Genomic DNA, 16,093 nt, shown 5'->3' with positions numbered 1-16,093 from the left:
AAAGCTCGGAATGTTATAAATGAATCATAGAATGAATTGTTAATCTTCAAATTATGATCAGAGCTAAACTTTTTTTCATAATTGGGTTTTAACTTTTGGAACTGCTTTGTTTTGAAATGTACATTAAGATTCAAAATAGTAATTATTGTTACATGTAACTGCATGATGTAACTGAAAATTCTCAGATTTCTTTCAGTGCCCTGTGACAAAGTAATATCTTAAACTAGAAGAGATCAGTTGCTGCTAGTCAGACCAAGATAGTGATTGTCTTCTATTTCCCATTACTATTTTGACCTCTGTACTGATCTTTACTCTTCCAGTTGGTTGGAAAAGTTTGTTTTTTCTGCAGTGTTTTTTTAAAATCATCTCACTATTTCTAATCAAAAAACAGCATTCAGCATAAATACAACAGATTCCTATCTTCATACGTATACCAAGGGGATGTCATCAGGGATTGGCAGGTTAGTTGGGTTAACTATAGTAAATGTGGGGTTACGGGGAGTGTGTGGGATGGTCTTCGCAGGTTTGGTGCAGACTTGATGGGCTGAATGGCCTCTAACTACACTGTCTGCATTCTATGATTCTATCCTCTTTCTTATAATTTTGTTTCAAAGAGATCATCTCTCATTTGCCTGAATTCTAGGGGATTCACGTCCAGTGGCTCAATCTTTTCTCAAGGAACAATCCTCTCATCCCAGTAATTGGCATGGTTAGCCCTTCTCACATTCTCGGTTAAGTAAATATATCCTTCCTTGGATAAAAGACCAAATTGTAGAGAGTGCTCTGTGTGTGATATCTGCAGTTTCCTTTTATGTAATTTTTCACACTTTTTTTCACTCCTCTTGATAAGTAAGACAAATGTACCATTTCGGTCCTAATTTCCTTCTGTACCTGAGGGCTAAACTTTTTATGATTCATGCACAAGAACTTTCCAGGTCAACTTGAATACTAACATTTCTCAATCTCTCCCATATTAAAGAAAAATGACTTTTTATATTTTTCCAACCCAAGTGTCACAGAATTGTTTACAGTACAGAAGGTCATTCAGCCCATCATGACTTTGCAGTTTTCTGAATGAGCATCATAGTTTATTGACACCTTTCTACCCTTTCCCCATAATCCTCATTTTTAAATATTTAAATAATAATAATCTAATGCCCTCTTTATGACTCCATTGAACCTGCATTCACCATACTTTGAGGCAGTGCATTTTAGACCCTAATCACTCCCTGCACGAAAAGATTTTTTTCTCAAATCGTCTTCGCTACTTTTCAAATCACTTTAAATCTGCACCCCCTCATTCTTGATTAATTTGAGTGGGAAAGATTTCTCTCTGTCTACTCTGTTCAGACCACTCCTGATTTTGAAAACTTCAATTAAATCTCCTCTTAGCCTTCTCCTCTAAGGAAAACTATCCCAACTTCTCCAATCAATTGGCATAGTTGAAGCTTCTCACCCTTGGAACTATTCTTGTGCATATCTTCTGTATTCTCTCCAATGCATTCATGTTTTCCTAAAGTGTGGCATTTGGAACTGTACGCAATACTGCATCTGGGGCCTTATGATGAACCACCCTTCTCTTGTAATATCTTGGAACCTAGAGAGTCCAAGCTTTCTCCTTTTGTCTAAACACCGTTAATGTGTATTTTTTTAATATACACTAAGAGCATATTTTTCATTGACTATAAACTGAAATGGAATTGGAATGCTATGAGTGAAAAAAGGAGTTGAGAGTGTGGTGCTGGAAAGATCCAGCAGGTCAGGCAGCGTCCGAGGAGCAGGAGAATCGACATTTCGCGAAGAGTTGTACAATTTGAAAATCAGTTGCATGTTGCGATTCAAAGATCGACAAATCAAATCAGTCTTCCCCTCCTTTTATTTGCAACACTGTATAACTAAAACATTCAGTAACCCTCAAAATTGAACCCTTTCTCTCGTGGAGAGACAGACAGACATAGTTAAGGGATAAGTTAAAAGAAAATTGAAAGAGCTGTATCTGGCCAGTTCAGTTGAGTAGTTTTGACAATGTGTAATATCACAGGCACCTGGAATTGTATATTGCTTGATTTCTGAAGTGACACCAGTGAATGCGTACAGCTTCTATTGGGGCTCAGGGGGATTGTCATTTAATTATAACTAAAATTCTATTCTATGAACTTTCAATAAGTTGATGATTAGAGGTAATGGGGAGCAATGAAACTTCTGTCCTGTGGCTTTGACAGCTACAATCCTTCTGACAAAAAACACAGTTCAAACTTTGGTTTCTCTTTCTGCTTTTTGTTTTAACATTTTCTCTGTTAAACTGGTTGGCACTGGCCTGTCTGTGATGGCACCTTGTTAACAATGAAACATTTGCCAAAACTTGAGTAAAATGCATTTCTGGAACTGAAATGTTTACAGCGCTCTTTAAACATAAATCAAATTGCAATTAATATTCAGGCCAGATACTCCAAACAAATATCAGTTTGTTTGTTCTTGCGTTTTACGAGAAAACAAGCTACTGCCCACAGTCCAAAAGTCACCTTCAACTCTTAGCTCACAGTTTCAACCAAAAATGTTTTTTAAAAAAAAACAGTGAGGTTTCTGACAATATGTTGTTGAGCTGTGTGATACAATGCTGGATTTTGAAGCAATGAGGGGGAAAATTACAAAGAGAAGGACATTGAATGAGCACTTCAGTCAAGAAATAAGGAATACCGGCTTCAAATGATGCAGTTCAAAAAAGGGAAGTCAAACACTGACCAAAAACAGTATTTCTTTTTGAAGTAGTAAAAGGGAGAATTTGAGTCTAAGCAATACTGAGAATCTTTCAAATTAAGGATTTAGCCTGATAACAGCCCTCTGACTGTTCAGCTGCAATGTTTTAAAATGTTGTCAGTGCCAAGGGCTGCAGAGGAAAAGAAATATCCAGAGCCTGCAAATGGAAAGCATCTTGTTTTCTCGTACTTGGTTCATTTGTTCTTTATCAGGGCAGGACAGATGAGCACCCATCAGTCTGCAGACAACAGCATGTCAGCATTGCAAAATCAAAGGACCGAAAATAAATCTGCACTTTGTGGTGTGGAATCTTGAACTTCAGAATTTTGTTTATCTCCTCCCCCTCCCCCCTTCGCCCACCACTGTAGGAGATGTTAGACCATTTGTCTTTTATCTGTCATAACCATGATTATGTGTATGTGTAATCATTGGTTTTGAACAGATGTCATTTCAGTTGCATGATTTGAAAATCCTTTTTTCATTGTACTTGTTAACTTTAACAATTGTTACAACATGGGATAAACTCTCTTGCTTACTGTAAACCAGCAACATAGAAAAGAGTCATCCCATGCAGTAACCTGTGAAAATTTGAGACCAAGAACTATTTAAAGTAAAAATTAACAAGTTTATTTCTTAAAGTATAAGAGAGAATAATTAACTAACAACTACTTACAAGTCCTTTTTCTCTCCTATCTTTTACTTTCCCTCCTATAATAGTAGACCAGTAAACTCTGGAACCCCCCCCAGTTAAGAATCACCGCAATTCAACTTTTGAAAAAAACCAATCAAATGTCAAATCTTTGTTTCTTCTTAGGGATTTCACAGGTTACTGATCGATTTAAAAGTATCTTTTGAGAGAGCTATTTTTCAGGCAGTCTTTTTACATGATTGTGGCTTGGCAGTTCTCCTCTCAACTGTTCAGTTTTCCCTGGTCTTGTACCCCCAAAGCATTGGGTTGTGTCATTGGCTTTTAAGATTGTCAATATACTAAATTCAAACTGGATTGGAGTTTGGTATTTTTCAGGGTATAATTTAAACTGATTGGCCTAATTCGAATCTGTTCTGTCATTTCCAGGCAACTAGCTACCCCAGTAGCTGGAACACGTTACATTGTATCTTTTTTCAGAATACTTGGTGCTGTCACGTAGTTTTTTTTTCTAGCTTTTAACTCTCTTAAAGGTACAGTGCACCCACATCTTCATAATACAATAAATAGTGTTTCCACTAAGTAGTGTTTTTCTTCTCTTCCATAGTGACTAAACTTGGTATAAATTATGTTGTTCCTGAATAGTTGTCCGAAAAATTGGTCATTTTGGTCTCATTGGGATGTTGTACTTCTGTACTTTTTAAAATACATTTTGTTATAACACATACTATAATGTGGCATGATTATTGATATACTGATCCCAGTTATAGCATGACATCTCCCAGGCCTTTTATTTAAATTTTAATACTGTTTCTCAATGTTCATTCTGCTGAAATGTGTCACCAACTACTTCCCTACCTTGAATTTAATTTCCTAAGTATCTGCACACTCTAGTAACACGTCCATGTTCTTTTGTAGCTTTTCACTGTCTTCCTCGCAGTTTGCAATATTTCTAAGACTGATATTGTCTGCAAACTTTGAAATTGTCTCCTGCACTCCAAGATCTAGATCATTAATACAATTAGGTAGATTGAAGATTTCAATTGTGACCCTTGGCGAACTCCACTACAACTTTTTCTCCAGTCTGATTAAATATTCATTGTGTTTATCCTGATTCCTACTTTTCAGCCAATTTTATGCCAGCATATTAGTGAATCACCTTCCCAAATGCACTGCCTTGTTTTAAAACTAAAAATCTCCTTTATCAGGGAGCTAGCACTCTGAAAGTTTGTACTTCCAAGTAAACCTTTTGGATGTTGTGATTTTTAAACTTTGTCTACCCCAATTCAACACCAGCACCTCCATATCATTGTTTTAAAACCTAACTTCTCAGAAAATGTGGTGTGAGGGAATGATCAATAACAGACTGTTATTGGTTATAATTGCTGCTGATGTTTTACTACATTAGGATCAGTGAAACCAAGTAAATCCTCCTTTTTAAATTCAGTGCAAAAAGCATCAAAACAGAAAATAACAAAATTAATCTGATTGTTTGATAAAAGGAGAGGTGAAACTGTAGACTAATATTATGCAGTGAAATATTATTGTACACCTGCTTTACTCATTTGCTTGTAATTTGTTTCCAATATTTTGATAAAGTATTAATTTATTTCTGTGAAGAGCATAAAATCTTTGCTCAAGTAATGAACAATGAGATTTTGGTTAAATGCATTAAGTACTTGATGCTTATACACTATGGTAAAAGTTCAAAGTGGTAATTTCACGGTATTCCAGGGCACTGTTACTTATTGAACAGCTGGCCGAACTGTGTAAAACCTGAAGACCTAGATTTGTCACAGCACCATCCTGGCAGCCATGTGGGACTTTCTTGGGACAGTGCCTTTACCCTGTTAACTTGCTTTTGAACTCTTTTGAAATTAAGTTGGTGGGATATTGTTTAACATTTTGAACAAAAAGAAATCGGGCTATTGATTTCTCCTCACTTACTTTATTTACAAATTCTTGAGCGTAATGACTGGATTCCACAGGGCTTGACACCCAGTTGGTGCGCTCATATTTTAAAGAAAAGAAGGAAAACTGTACATTGTAGAAAAGTTCTACAAAACTAAGTAAAACAAAAACACACATTTACAGTAAATTCTGTTTCCCAACCTGCACTTGCTCTGCCAAGTACCACAATTCAGTGCCACACTTTTATTAATTGTCGATGCATATAAAGAAGCTGAATGTTTTGTCTGCTTCTGCTTCTTCATAGAGTTGCTGAAGGTGGACAGTTCTATCAGAGAGCGTTGCTGGCTAATGCCCTGACAAGTGCTTGCCGGCTTCATCAGAGGCTGCCCAGATTCCGGTTCAGCAGAGCCTATGTCACACAGGCACTCTTAGAGGACAGCTGCCACTACCTGCTGTACTCGCTCATCTTTATTACATCCCATCCCATTACCTGTATCCTTCAGTGTGCTTTATTGTGTAAACTCAATCATTTTTATGACTGTAATCAGATCTTGTGACAAGATTTACTGCATTTAAAAAAGAAAAATCTGGGGATAAGGTCTTGTGAAAGGAATAGCCTTTCGTCGCTGTTTCTCTTCCCCTCCGCCTACCTGATTATTTCCAATAAATATATATAGTGTAATCCAGGAGGCTTAACTGACAAGTCATCCAAGTGTTTGTACAATGGCCATGCTTTTAGTGAAATGTGTAACAATAGCGATATCACAACTTTTTGATATTGTTTGTTTCCTATTGATATTGGAAAATGGCAGGTAATGCAGGAATCTGCCATGTCTCTAGTTATTAATTTTTCCATCATGTACAGAGCATTTTGTAAGAGATTTAAGTTATTACATAATCAGACTCTTAATCTTCCTTGATGCAACGTTAGTTGACAATTATGCCAGTTGATATTCTATTTTTCACACTATTGCTTTCCATCAGTCCACTAAGCTATTTGCTTTTTTTAGTCAAGATTTGAAAAGCAATCTTTCAACAATGAATAGAAGTAGTGGAAAAAGATGACAATTGCTATACATCTGAGTTTTTAAAAATGTAATGGTGAAATCCACTGTTGTGTGTAGATTATGATAGGGACTAGCATGTATCCATCACAATTGTAGTCATAGCTCACCTATAACTGAAACCTCATCCGGGACATTTTACACCGTTTAGACTTGACCATTTCAACCCATGCCTAGGTGGTCTCCCGAATTCTACTTCCCACAAATACAAACTCCAAAATTGTATTGCATGATTCTTGACACTCAAAATTCCGTATACTTATTTATCTATATTGTTGCTTTACCTGAACAGGAGATGATTCTTAAATTATTGTTTTCAAATCACTTTGTTATCTTCTCTGTCTCGGTAACCTTCAGTACCAGAAGTTTCCAAGATATCTATGCTGCTCTCATTCTGACTTCTTGAGCATCCCTGGTTTTAATTCTGTCACCATCGGTAGCCATGTATTAAGTTATAACTTTGTTCTGGAATTCCCACCCCACATTCCTGTGTCTCAGTACCCCTTTTCCCTTCTGAAATCTTAGCAGTTGGCTGTGTTTTTGATTATCTGCCTAAATATCTACTTATGTAACTTTTATTACCGTAAATGCACTCTGTTGAAAGCCAGTCATTTTGAAATGGAGCCAAGTTTACAAACAAGTAACATAGGGTAAGTGGATTTGGAAAACTTAGATTAACCCAGATTTGCTCATGTTCCCACCAGAAGTTCTGATTCTGAAAGAACAGGCCAGGTTAATCACAGTTGTGTCTTAGTAGCTCATCATCAAAACCAAGATCCACATCACAGGAAAACAGTTGGTATTGTATATAATTATTTGTGCCACATTATAATTCTTCCCACAATGAGTCTACCAAGTTTAAATCAAAGAAAATATACATTTAAAAACAGTTCTGTTCAGTTTAGTAATCTCAAGATGGTTTGTGTTTTATTTGAATCTAACTGGTTGAAGTGAATTTCTAAACAATGACTTAGATGAGTTAGGACAAATATTAGCTGTTCTAAAGTTTTAAAAAAAAAGTGCATGCTGGAGAAACGTAGCAAGTCTGGCAACAGTTCTGAAGATGTGTTATTGGATCAGAGTTTTTGAACTCAGTTTCTCAATTCACAGATGCTGCCAGGTCTGCTAAGATTCTCCATTGCTTTGTTTTATTTCTGATTTCTAACCTCTGCAGTATTTTGCTTTTTTTTAAATGTGTGTAAAAGAGCAAGAAAGATTGAACTACTGTCTTCTGCAAGCTCAGGTGTAGTATTTTATAAATACTGTAGTTTTGTGTGAATAATTTATTCACATTTTCTAATTTCTGCCTATCAGTCTGAAACCAGTGAAGAAAGAGAAGACAGTGAGTTATTCTCAGCAGAAATCAAGAGCAGATTTCAATAAAGAACCGCAAGTAGGAAATGCAGGCAGAGGAAACAGGAAAGCAAGAAAATATGTAATCGTGATAGGCTGAAAAATGCAGTCAAATGATAATGAGGAATAAGGAAACAGGAGAGGTAAGGAAAACTAACACTTGTGGCCAAATAAGATAGTATTGCAATCTCTGATAGTCCAAAAGTCGATGCAGTTATATTGTAGTCTGGAGGGGTGTGTGAAAGCAAATAGGAATCCACCAAATTTGATCAAGACAAATTCTCTATTTTTAGTGGACATATATGATTTATGCCGAGGGTACCCTGAAGTTGTGGATTGATTTCAGCCTAATGTCTGCAAAAGGGCAACTTTGGTTGCAAGCAAGCACTCTTCTGAAAGCCCTCTCCCCTGTCCCTCCAATACTTGCCACATTCGTGTTATGTTTCAGTCTTAAAAAGCTGACTTACCCAATTTAAATGTGAAATGGTTAAAATTCTCTGCAATTAAGTGGAGCAAATTGTTTTGGTTTTTAGTTTAAGCTTTGATTTGGGCAGGTTATAATTAGACTGCAGATGGCATGACCTACTTATCAGTGTCTCCTGGAGATTGCTTTACACTGGTTCCTTAAACTGGATTTACATATCATGATTTAGGAGGCAGAAGTAAGCCATTCACAATAGGATTATGGTCTTGGCTCCATTTTCCTGCCTACCAACAATAACTTTTGACTGACTTGATGGTCAGGAATCTATCTCCTTTTTGCCTTTAAATAGGTAATGACTCTGACTCCACTAATTTCTGAAGAAAACATTCCAAAGACACTCAAACCTTTTGAGAACAGAAAATTTGCCTCATCTTCACCTTAAATAGGACAGTTCTTATTTTTAAACTGCATCCCCTTGTTCTAGCCTCTCCCATATAAAGAGGCATTCTTTCAGCATCTGCCATGTCCAGTTAAGATCTTGCACTTTTCATATAAAGTCACTTTTCATTTTCTAAACTCAAGTGCTAAATGCCCAGTTATTCAGCCTTTCCACCCAAGATGACACTCAGTGAAACCAGTTATCAGTCAAGTGAACTTTCATTGAATTGCTTCTACTGCAGAATTTGTTGATTTGCTCCTGAAACCTACTCTCTGTATTTAGATGTAATGAAAACTCTTTCACATTGCAAAGATGGTCAGTTGAAGAATCCCTCCAATCAGTCAATTAGAATGCCATCGGTTACAGTTATATGAAATCCATGCAACAAATGATACTATGGCTGTGGAAGATTCCAGGGATGATGGAATGCTTGCAAATTGCAAAATTGACACTTCTTAAAAAAAAAAACCCATTGCCAGTTTTCTGAGTAACATTTACACCAAGTCCAGGTCTTGTTTATGCATTTTGTCAATCTGTATGATCTGCGATCTTGTTTCTTGTCATAACCCTGTCATAGGATATCAAGGGTAATGCCATCCTTTTAGAGCAAGAAGCTAAATCTACATGGCTCAAACCTAAGTAAAACACAACAGAAGTTTAACACGCACATATGATCCAAACCCTTCTCCCTGGCAAGAGACCCTACCCCTCCCTTTATGAACAGTAGGGATTCCTTGTGCTGAAGCTTGAAGTTTCCCATACTACAAAAACCTAGTATATGGTGACTGAGGCTCAAGGTGTGACCCACTACATCCTTCAGTCACAACATAACTGGGAGAAAAGATGTATTTTGTCAAGTTGACCAAGTTAATGCCATAGTTACATCAGATTTTAAACAAGAAGATCTATTAACCAGGTTTCTGAATATCCAAACATAATTTATTCAATAAATGTGCAGTAATATACAGTCTGTAACATAGAAGTATAAATGCTTGACCCAAAATATTCTCCAAAATACAGATGTAAATGTGTACACATTCTTGAGGAAATGAGGAGGATAATGAATTTCTCTGCAAGTATTGGCTTTCTGAAAAACAGGACCATTTGGCCAGTGCCTGATTCTTGAAGGCCAAAACATAAAGTGGAGAATGTTTCAGAGTTTGTTCAGGCATGTGTGGGTGTGTCACTAATTACATGCTAGTCTCTGAAGATTTGTAAATACCGTTGCTCGGGAAATACAATCAGTCTCTTTCAAAAGAATGTAAATGTTTCATCTTGAACTCATCAAGGGTTTTTTATTAACTTAGAAATGAGAACAACTGGGCAACTTGTTCTTAGACTTCCCTCCAACTCAGTTAGGTAAAACAAGAACCTCTCCAAAACAACTACTGTTCAAAATAGCTCCAACAGATGTCCTCAACAAAGCAAATAGTATACGAGGGAAAGTTTTTTTTTTGAAAAGGTGCTATTTCTGCAATGAACATTTGATATATTTGTTAAAGAAACTACTTCAAGTTGTTCCACAAAACCTGAAATAAATCCGTTTTCTATAATATTTCAGAACTAAGTTCTCCAAGCAGTATTAAATATAAGATATCTTCATAACATCTCACATTTGAAATTATGGTGAACTAAAACAGCAGCCCCAGTTACTAGCAGAAAAAGTGCAGGGAGAAGCCTGTCAAGGCTAGAAATGCAAGGAACCTGTAATATCAACAATATGGCCTTGTTTGTTAAATCTTCTACAAATGCAAGTCTGACAACTGCCTCAGTTGGCAGCTGGGCAGGAGGTTGGATTGGGTTATAGGGCAGCACAGTCAAGTGTTAGCTGACTACAACTTATAAAGGGTTCAGATTGTACATTACAATTTGGAGCACTAGGGCTTATGATAAAAGCAGCAAATGGAATATGATCATTGCCCTCAGTAACTTTGGGTTTATGAGGGAAAAATCCAGCTACTTCATTCTGTAATCCCTCCTGCAAATAGGACATTTGAACATTGTTGGAAGACACGGTGCACTGCTCTGTGAGAGAGCTTGTCAATGTTCATTGACTGCTCCTACCCATGAACTAATCACATACCTTGTTCTGTATGCCGTGGTAAACGTTTTCTCAACTTGCCCTATCGCCATCAATAATATGTGTACGTACACTGTCAAGTCTTTCTTTTTCTACACCCTTTATAGAATTATATCCTCTATTTTAAAATGCCTCTCCTCCTCTTTCATTCCAGAATTCAGCACTTCATACTTCTCTGCGTTAAGTATCAGGGCGAATACAAACTGGTGGACATCATCTGTCAGATGTCCACCTGTTCCACCAGCTTGCAATTGTCCTCTTGAACTCTACCATCGTATCCTCTCATTTCAAAGTACTTCCAGGTTATGTCATCTGCAGACTTAGAAATTATACTGTACACCCAAGTCTAGGTCACTATATAATCAAGAAAGGCAGTGGTCCTTGTACTGATTCCTGGTTTAACCTCAATGTATACATTCCTCTAGTGCAAAAAGCAGCCTTTTACCTATACTAATTCCTATTGTTTGGTCAACTTTGTATACATGTTGCCATAGTGTCTCTTTTTCAACTTTGCTGGCAAGTCTGTTTATGACACTTTGCCCTCATCGTCAAAAAATTTTAATTAATTAAACACTAAGCTTTTAGCAAATTTTTGCTGGCTTTATTAATTAATCCACACTTTCCAAGGAACAGTTAATCTTGTCCCAAATTATCATTTCTAGGACCTTCCATGGTGTCTGTTTCCCTTTCCCTTCGACTTGTGTTCGTGCTTGCTGAATAATGAGGTGGCATTTTTCCAACCTTAGAGATGACAAAAAGGGCAAATAATCAGGTGTATTGGTACAGCTGAGCTATCTGTTCCCTTCTCAACACTTCAGCAATTAGGTTCTGGGTAGGGAAGATCTGTGAGCTACCATCCCAAACTATCAGCAGTTAAGTCAACCTCCCATCAGTCTGATTGAAAGTAAAATGCACCATAGTCCCAGAGGACAATTGACTGCTGGCTAGTTAGCGAGAGATGACTGATGCTAAGTTTAACCTGAGGATCACCATCCCTCAAATAGGGGATAAGGTGGAGTTAGCCCACCTTTATGATTATCTCTGGCATTACAGGAATTGAACCCTGAAATCATTCTGCTTCTCTCAGCAGCTGTTTCTCACGCCAACTGAACTAACTGACCGAATTACATTATTTGGCTTCTCGGGCAGCCTGCCCATTAGATTCTGGAAGTAGGCTCTATTTGTCCCAATCTGGGGGAATTTGAGAGCATTGATGGTAGACTGTCTCCTGAAAGTCACCACTCTACCCTTACCTCTGAGTCCCCACCGTCCCCACAACTCCCTTTGTGGTAGTCCAAAAGAATTCCACTCCAAATATCCTTGCATTTGCGGCCCTTTATGGCTCTGTAACCTGAGCTTCCAGCAACAATATCTAGTTTTCAGATGCTGCCAGTCTCTGGTTCTCAGCTTCTGCCAGAGTGGACCATTAGGTTTTGAGGTCCCTGATAGGCTGAGACGCATGCCAGTCAGCTGATTGTGGCTTAATCCAGCAGGTTTTCTCTCTATTAGGTGCCAGGGTAAGCAGCACCAGAAGTACCTTTCTCCACACTGTAATGTAGAGAGCTCTAAGTATAGACTATGTTTTTGCATGACTTGGTGGTGATTATTTTCATAAAGTAGACCCTTTAGCCATTCAAGCTTGTTTGGTTCTTTAGTGGCTATCTGTGATTGGCCATCTGTGAGTGAAGACTGCTGCACGCACAGGATGTTGAGAAATAGTTCTACCTATAGTTGTAGTTTGGCATTCTCCCACAAACTGCAGTTGCTGATCCTGTGGATTTTTCAATGTGGGATTGATAGATGTTAATCAAAACATGGTATATGAGGTTAGGTCACAGAGACCTCTTTTTGAAAGGTGAGATAGGACCATGGGACTAAATGGTCTACTCTTGTTCCTTTGGTCTAAAAGGCAGCCAAGTCATGTGAAACCATAACTCTAAGAATTGGCAGCAACAGAAGGGAGAAAGTTAGGCAAGCAAGAAGTGTTGTTTCACCTTTGTCTTAATTACCACACAACCATAATAAGGATTCATGTTTTCTTAAAATGAAGGCAAACACTTCTGATTATAACCAGTGGACAGTGGTTATAAGCTACAAAATTTTCAAAGTTCACTTATCCACAAACAAAGTATCTTGTGGCATGTATGATATTTTGTTTGATTTGAAAGTAATCTTTTAAGGATACATATAATGTGTATATACACGCAGCTTTTCAGTGGTTTTAGATTTAGATTGGATGGATTCGGAAAGATGCAGATAGAGGTTACGTAAGGCATCTTAGAGAATTGGATTAGTGTCAACTGTGCTTATTGTGAATGTCAGTTAAATAATTGCCACAAGCATAATTGGCAATCAATTTGGCTGCTTGAATGTAGACAAACAAATTGCAAGTCAGCGTTCTGTTTTGTCCCAGGACAATGGTACCTCACGTAAATTAGCTCAGTAAAAATTGAAATAGCCTTGGTCAAATGACATGGACCCTTTTATCAGATTTTTTTGACTTGTATTTCTAAACCGTTTCCTTATCTAGATTTACACAGTATGCTTGGTACCAGTGGCAGTATTTTCTCTGCTTCATGCAACAGCCTACACCAGGAAAATCTTAGATGTAAGTTTCTTTTTAAATTTTTCACATGCACTTATAACTGAATATTGCTGAATATACAACTTTGCATACTTAATTTTTGTTAAAATGAGTGTTTTGTTCCCTTAATACATAATTTAGTTAATATATTCAGTTGTAGGAGTTTTTGATTCTTTACAAATGGTTATTTAGGATTAAATTATTTATGTTGTTAGAGTACCTGTAGTGAATTGTTCATTTCCAGGATATGTGTGCTGCCAGTCAGGCTCATATTTTTTGCCTTTTCCTGATTTCACTTGAAAGAATGGTGGTGAGCTACATTCAGTGGTTTGATATATCAGCTTAACTTGTTGGGTGTCTTTTTACAAAACAATTAAATGTCAACTACATTTATAAGATAGGGAAAACAGGGCAGGCTTACTTTCTAAAAGAGCATTAATGAACAAGATGAGATTTTGCATCACTGACAGCTTTTATTGATCTTAACTTAGTTTCCAGATTTTGGAAAACAAATGTAAAACAAAATTTAAACACTCATCGCTGTGATTGGAATAACAGTCATTCTCTAGATTGTGGAGAAAAGGACGTTATAGTTTTAAGCAGACTTGCAGTTTTATTGCATATACTTTTATGTCAGTGCAATGGGTGCAACAATAGCTGTCAGCATAAATTTGATACTTAAAAAGATGATTGTATACATACAGATAGTTCTCCTATGATGCCTTGTTTGCATTCCAGTAAAACCTCACTTAATAGAAATTCGCTTAACAGGAATAATAGGGCTTGTGGGAAAAGTAGAGTTAGGGGCAGACCAGCAGAAAATATCACTCGTGATCGCTCAAAAATCACCAAAGGTCTAAAGCAAAGCCTGAATAAAGTTTGAAATTATATTTATTAACAAAACAAAAGTAAATTTAACACAGTATATTTTGAAAAATGTAAGGAAGCTGCTCTGTGTACGGTACCTGTCACAGAAAGCTGCTCTCTCTCGGCAGCTGACATTGGCACATGCGCAGAACAAAGCGTGCGAACCAATCCCTGCTGGAATTGCATTATTAGCAATGGAGGTAAGCATCCTTGAATACCGTTCCCTAATTCATCATTGGTTATACCCAGATCTCACTGCCGAAACATCTGCTATCCCAGAACTACCTGTATATACGTGTGTACCTAATATTATATTTCAAATCAATCCTTACTTGCACCTAGATTATTTTACAATTTTTGTTTTTGCTTTACCTTCATGTTGGCCCACATGTATGAATGACATTCCATGAGGAACTGTCATTGGGATAACTAATTAGCATATGTTCTAATTGAGTAAAGAATGCTGCTGCGAGAGATCTGCTAACAATATATTAAAAGTATTGCATGGCTTAAAAGTGTTGCACATGCTTCCTGTTTCAATTACTTTCACTCTTATTAACTCAACTATTGTTAGAAAGCAGTGTATCATGTGATCAACTCTACAAAGTCACTAAATTAAATATGGCTGCCATTTTTATTCTTTAAAAGTTTGTTTTCTAACTTCTTTAGGAATTATTATTTTGCAAAAGTTCTGAAAAAGGGTCACTGGACCTGGAAGTTAACTCTGCTTTCTTTTCATGGATACTGCCAGACCTGCTGAGTTTCTCCAGTAATTCTTGTTTTTGTTTCTATTTCTGGAAAAAATAAACCTAATGCGATCACCGCCCTACTCTTTATGTAAAACTTGCTCCAGCACATTCACAATAAAACCACCGATCTCTTGTTTTTGCTTAACAAATAATTTTGTCTGTTTCCAAGACCAGAAGCTAGAGATTTATAAGCTGCGACATTTGCTCTCTAACTTTACAGTTTTACAAAAGGCTTTAATTAGGACACGAGCCAACGAGATTACTTCAGCAGTGTTCTTAAAGGAATATGCCAGGTTAAATACAGTTCTGTTGTTTAGCATCACAATCACATTCCACAGTACCTGAGATTTGTGCCTCAAGAGATCAGTAACACAAACAAGGAACCAGAAAGAGTTCTTCAAGAAACAAGATTGTACATTTTGAGAATGGAATGGGTAAGGTGGAACAAATAAAGCAACAGTAAGTTGCATTATAATGTTTGATTTTTGCTTATAGATTAGCCTTAAGGTTTTAAACAAGAACCAAGCAGACTTAACACTTCAGGTATGGTGATTCAAAACTATAGCCAACAGCTTTTCCCCAGGGTAGGGGAGTCTAAAACTAGAGGGCACAGGTTTAAGGTGAGAGTGGAAAGATACGGATGGGTCCAGAGGGCATTTTTGTCCACATGGGTGGTAAGTGTCTGGAATGGGCTGCCAGAGGTGGTGATGGAAGCAAGTACAGTTTTTGTCATTTGAGAAATAGTTAGACAAGGACATGGATGGATAGGTATGAAGGGATCAGGGCTGAAAATGTGTTGCTGGAAAAGCGCAGCAGGTCAGGCAGCATCCAAGGAGCAGGAGAATCGACGTTTCGGGCATGAGTCCTTCTTCTCCTGCTCCTTGGATGCTGCCTGAACTGCGCTTTTCCAGCAACACATTTTCAGCTCTGATCTCCAGCATCTGCAGTCCTCACTTTCTCCATGAAGGGATCAGGACCAACACAGGCAAATGAGACTAGTTTAATTGTGAAAACTGGGCAGCTTAGGAAAGTTGGGCTGATGGGTCTGTTTCCGTGCTGTAAACCTCTTTGACTCAATGAAAACTGATTGTAGTTAAGAAGAAGTGCTGAAGATGAGTTGAGGATGGTGGAGGGTGGATTGAGGTAGGAGGAGTTGGAGATGAGCATATAGGTGGAGGCGAAGCCCAGAAAGAAAGCGAGAAATGAAAGGAATAGGCAA

General features: G+C 37.4%; 1 protein-coding gene across 10 annotated transcripts in view; it reads left to right on the top strand.

Annotated features, from left to right (window-relative positions):
• Positions 1-16,093, top strand: part of LOC122557152 (transmembrane protein 33-like) — a 165,572-nt gene that overhangs the window by 18,980 nt on the left and 130,499 nt on the right. For 6 of the 10 annotated variants that reach the window (XR_015758672.1, XM_087992135.1, XM_087992138.1 and 3 more), the window contains 3 exons: positions 5,619-5,806; positions 13,215-13,282; positions 14,254-14,325. Coding sequence is in view for 8 of the 10 variants with exons in the window: in XM_087992135.1 (XP_087848261.1) it covers positions 5,619-5,806; positions 13,215-13,282; positions 14,254-14,325 (328 nt within the window). In the remaining 2 variants the exon portion in view is untranslated. Of the gene's footprint in view, positions 1-5,618; positions 5,807-13,204; positions 13,283-14,253; positions 14,326-16,093 lie in introns of all 10 variants that reach the window. The other 4 variants (XR_015758673.1, XM_087992140.1, XM_043704515.2 and 1 more) reach the window with 2 other exon arrangements.

Source organism: Chiloscyllium plagiosum, unplaced genomic scaffold (assembly GCF_037043375.1).
Source record: "Chiloscyllium plagiosum isolate Xiang-an unplaced genomic scaffold, Cpla_swu_hap1 HiC_scaffold_11, whole genome shotgun sequence".
NCBI classification, from domain to species: Eukaryota; Metazoa; Chordata; class Chondrichthyes; order Orectolobiformes; family Hemiscylliidae; genus Chiloscyllium; species Chiloscyllium plagiosum.
Note: the sequence above shows the minus strand (reverse complement) of the source record. Positions and strands in the feature narration are given on the sequence as shown.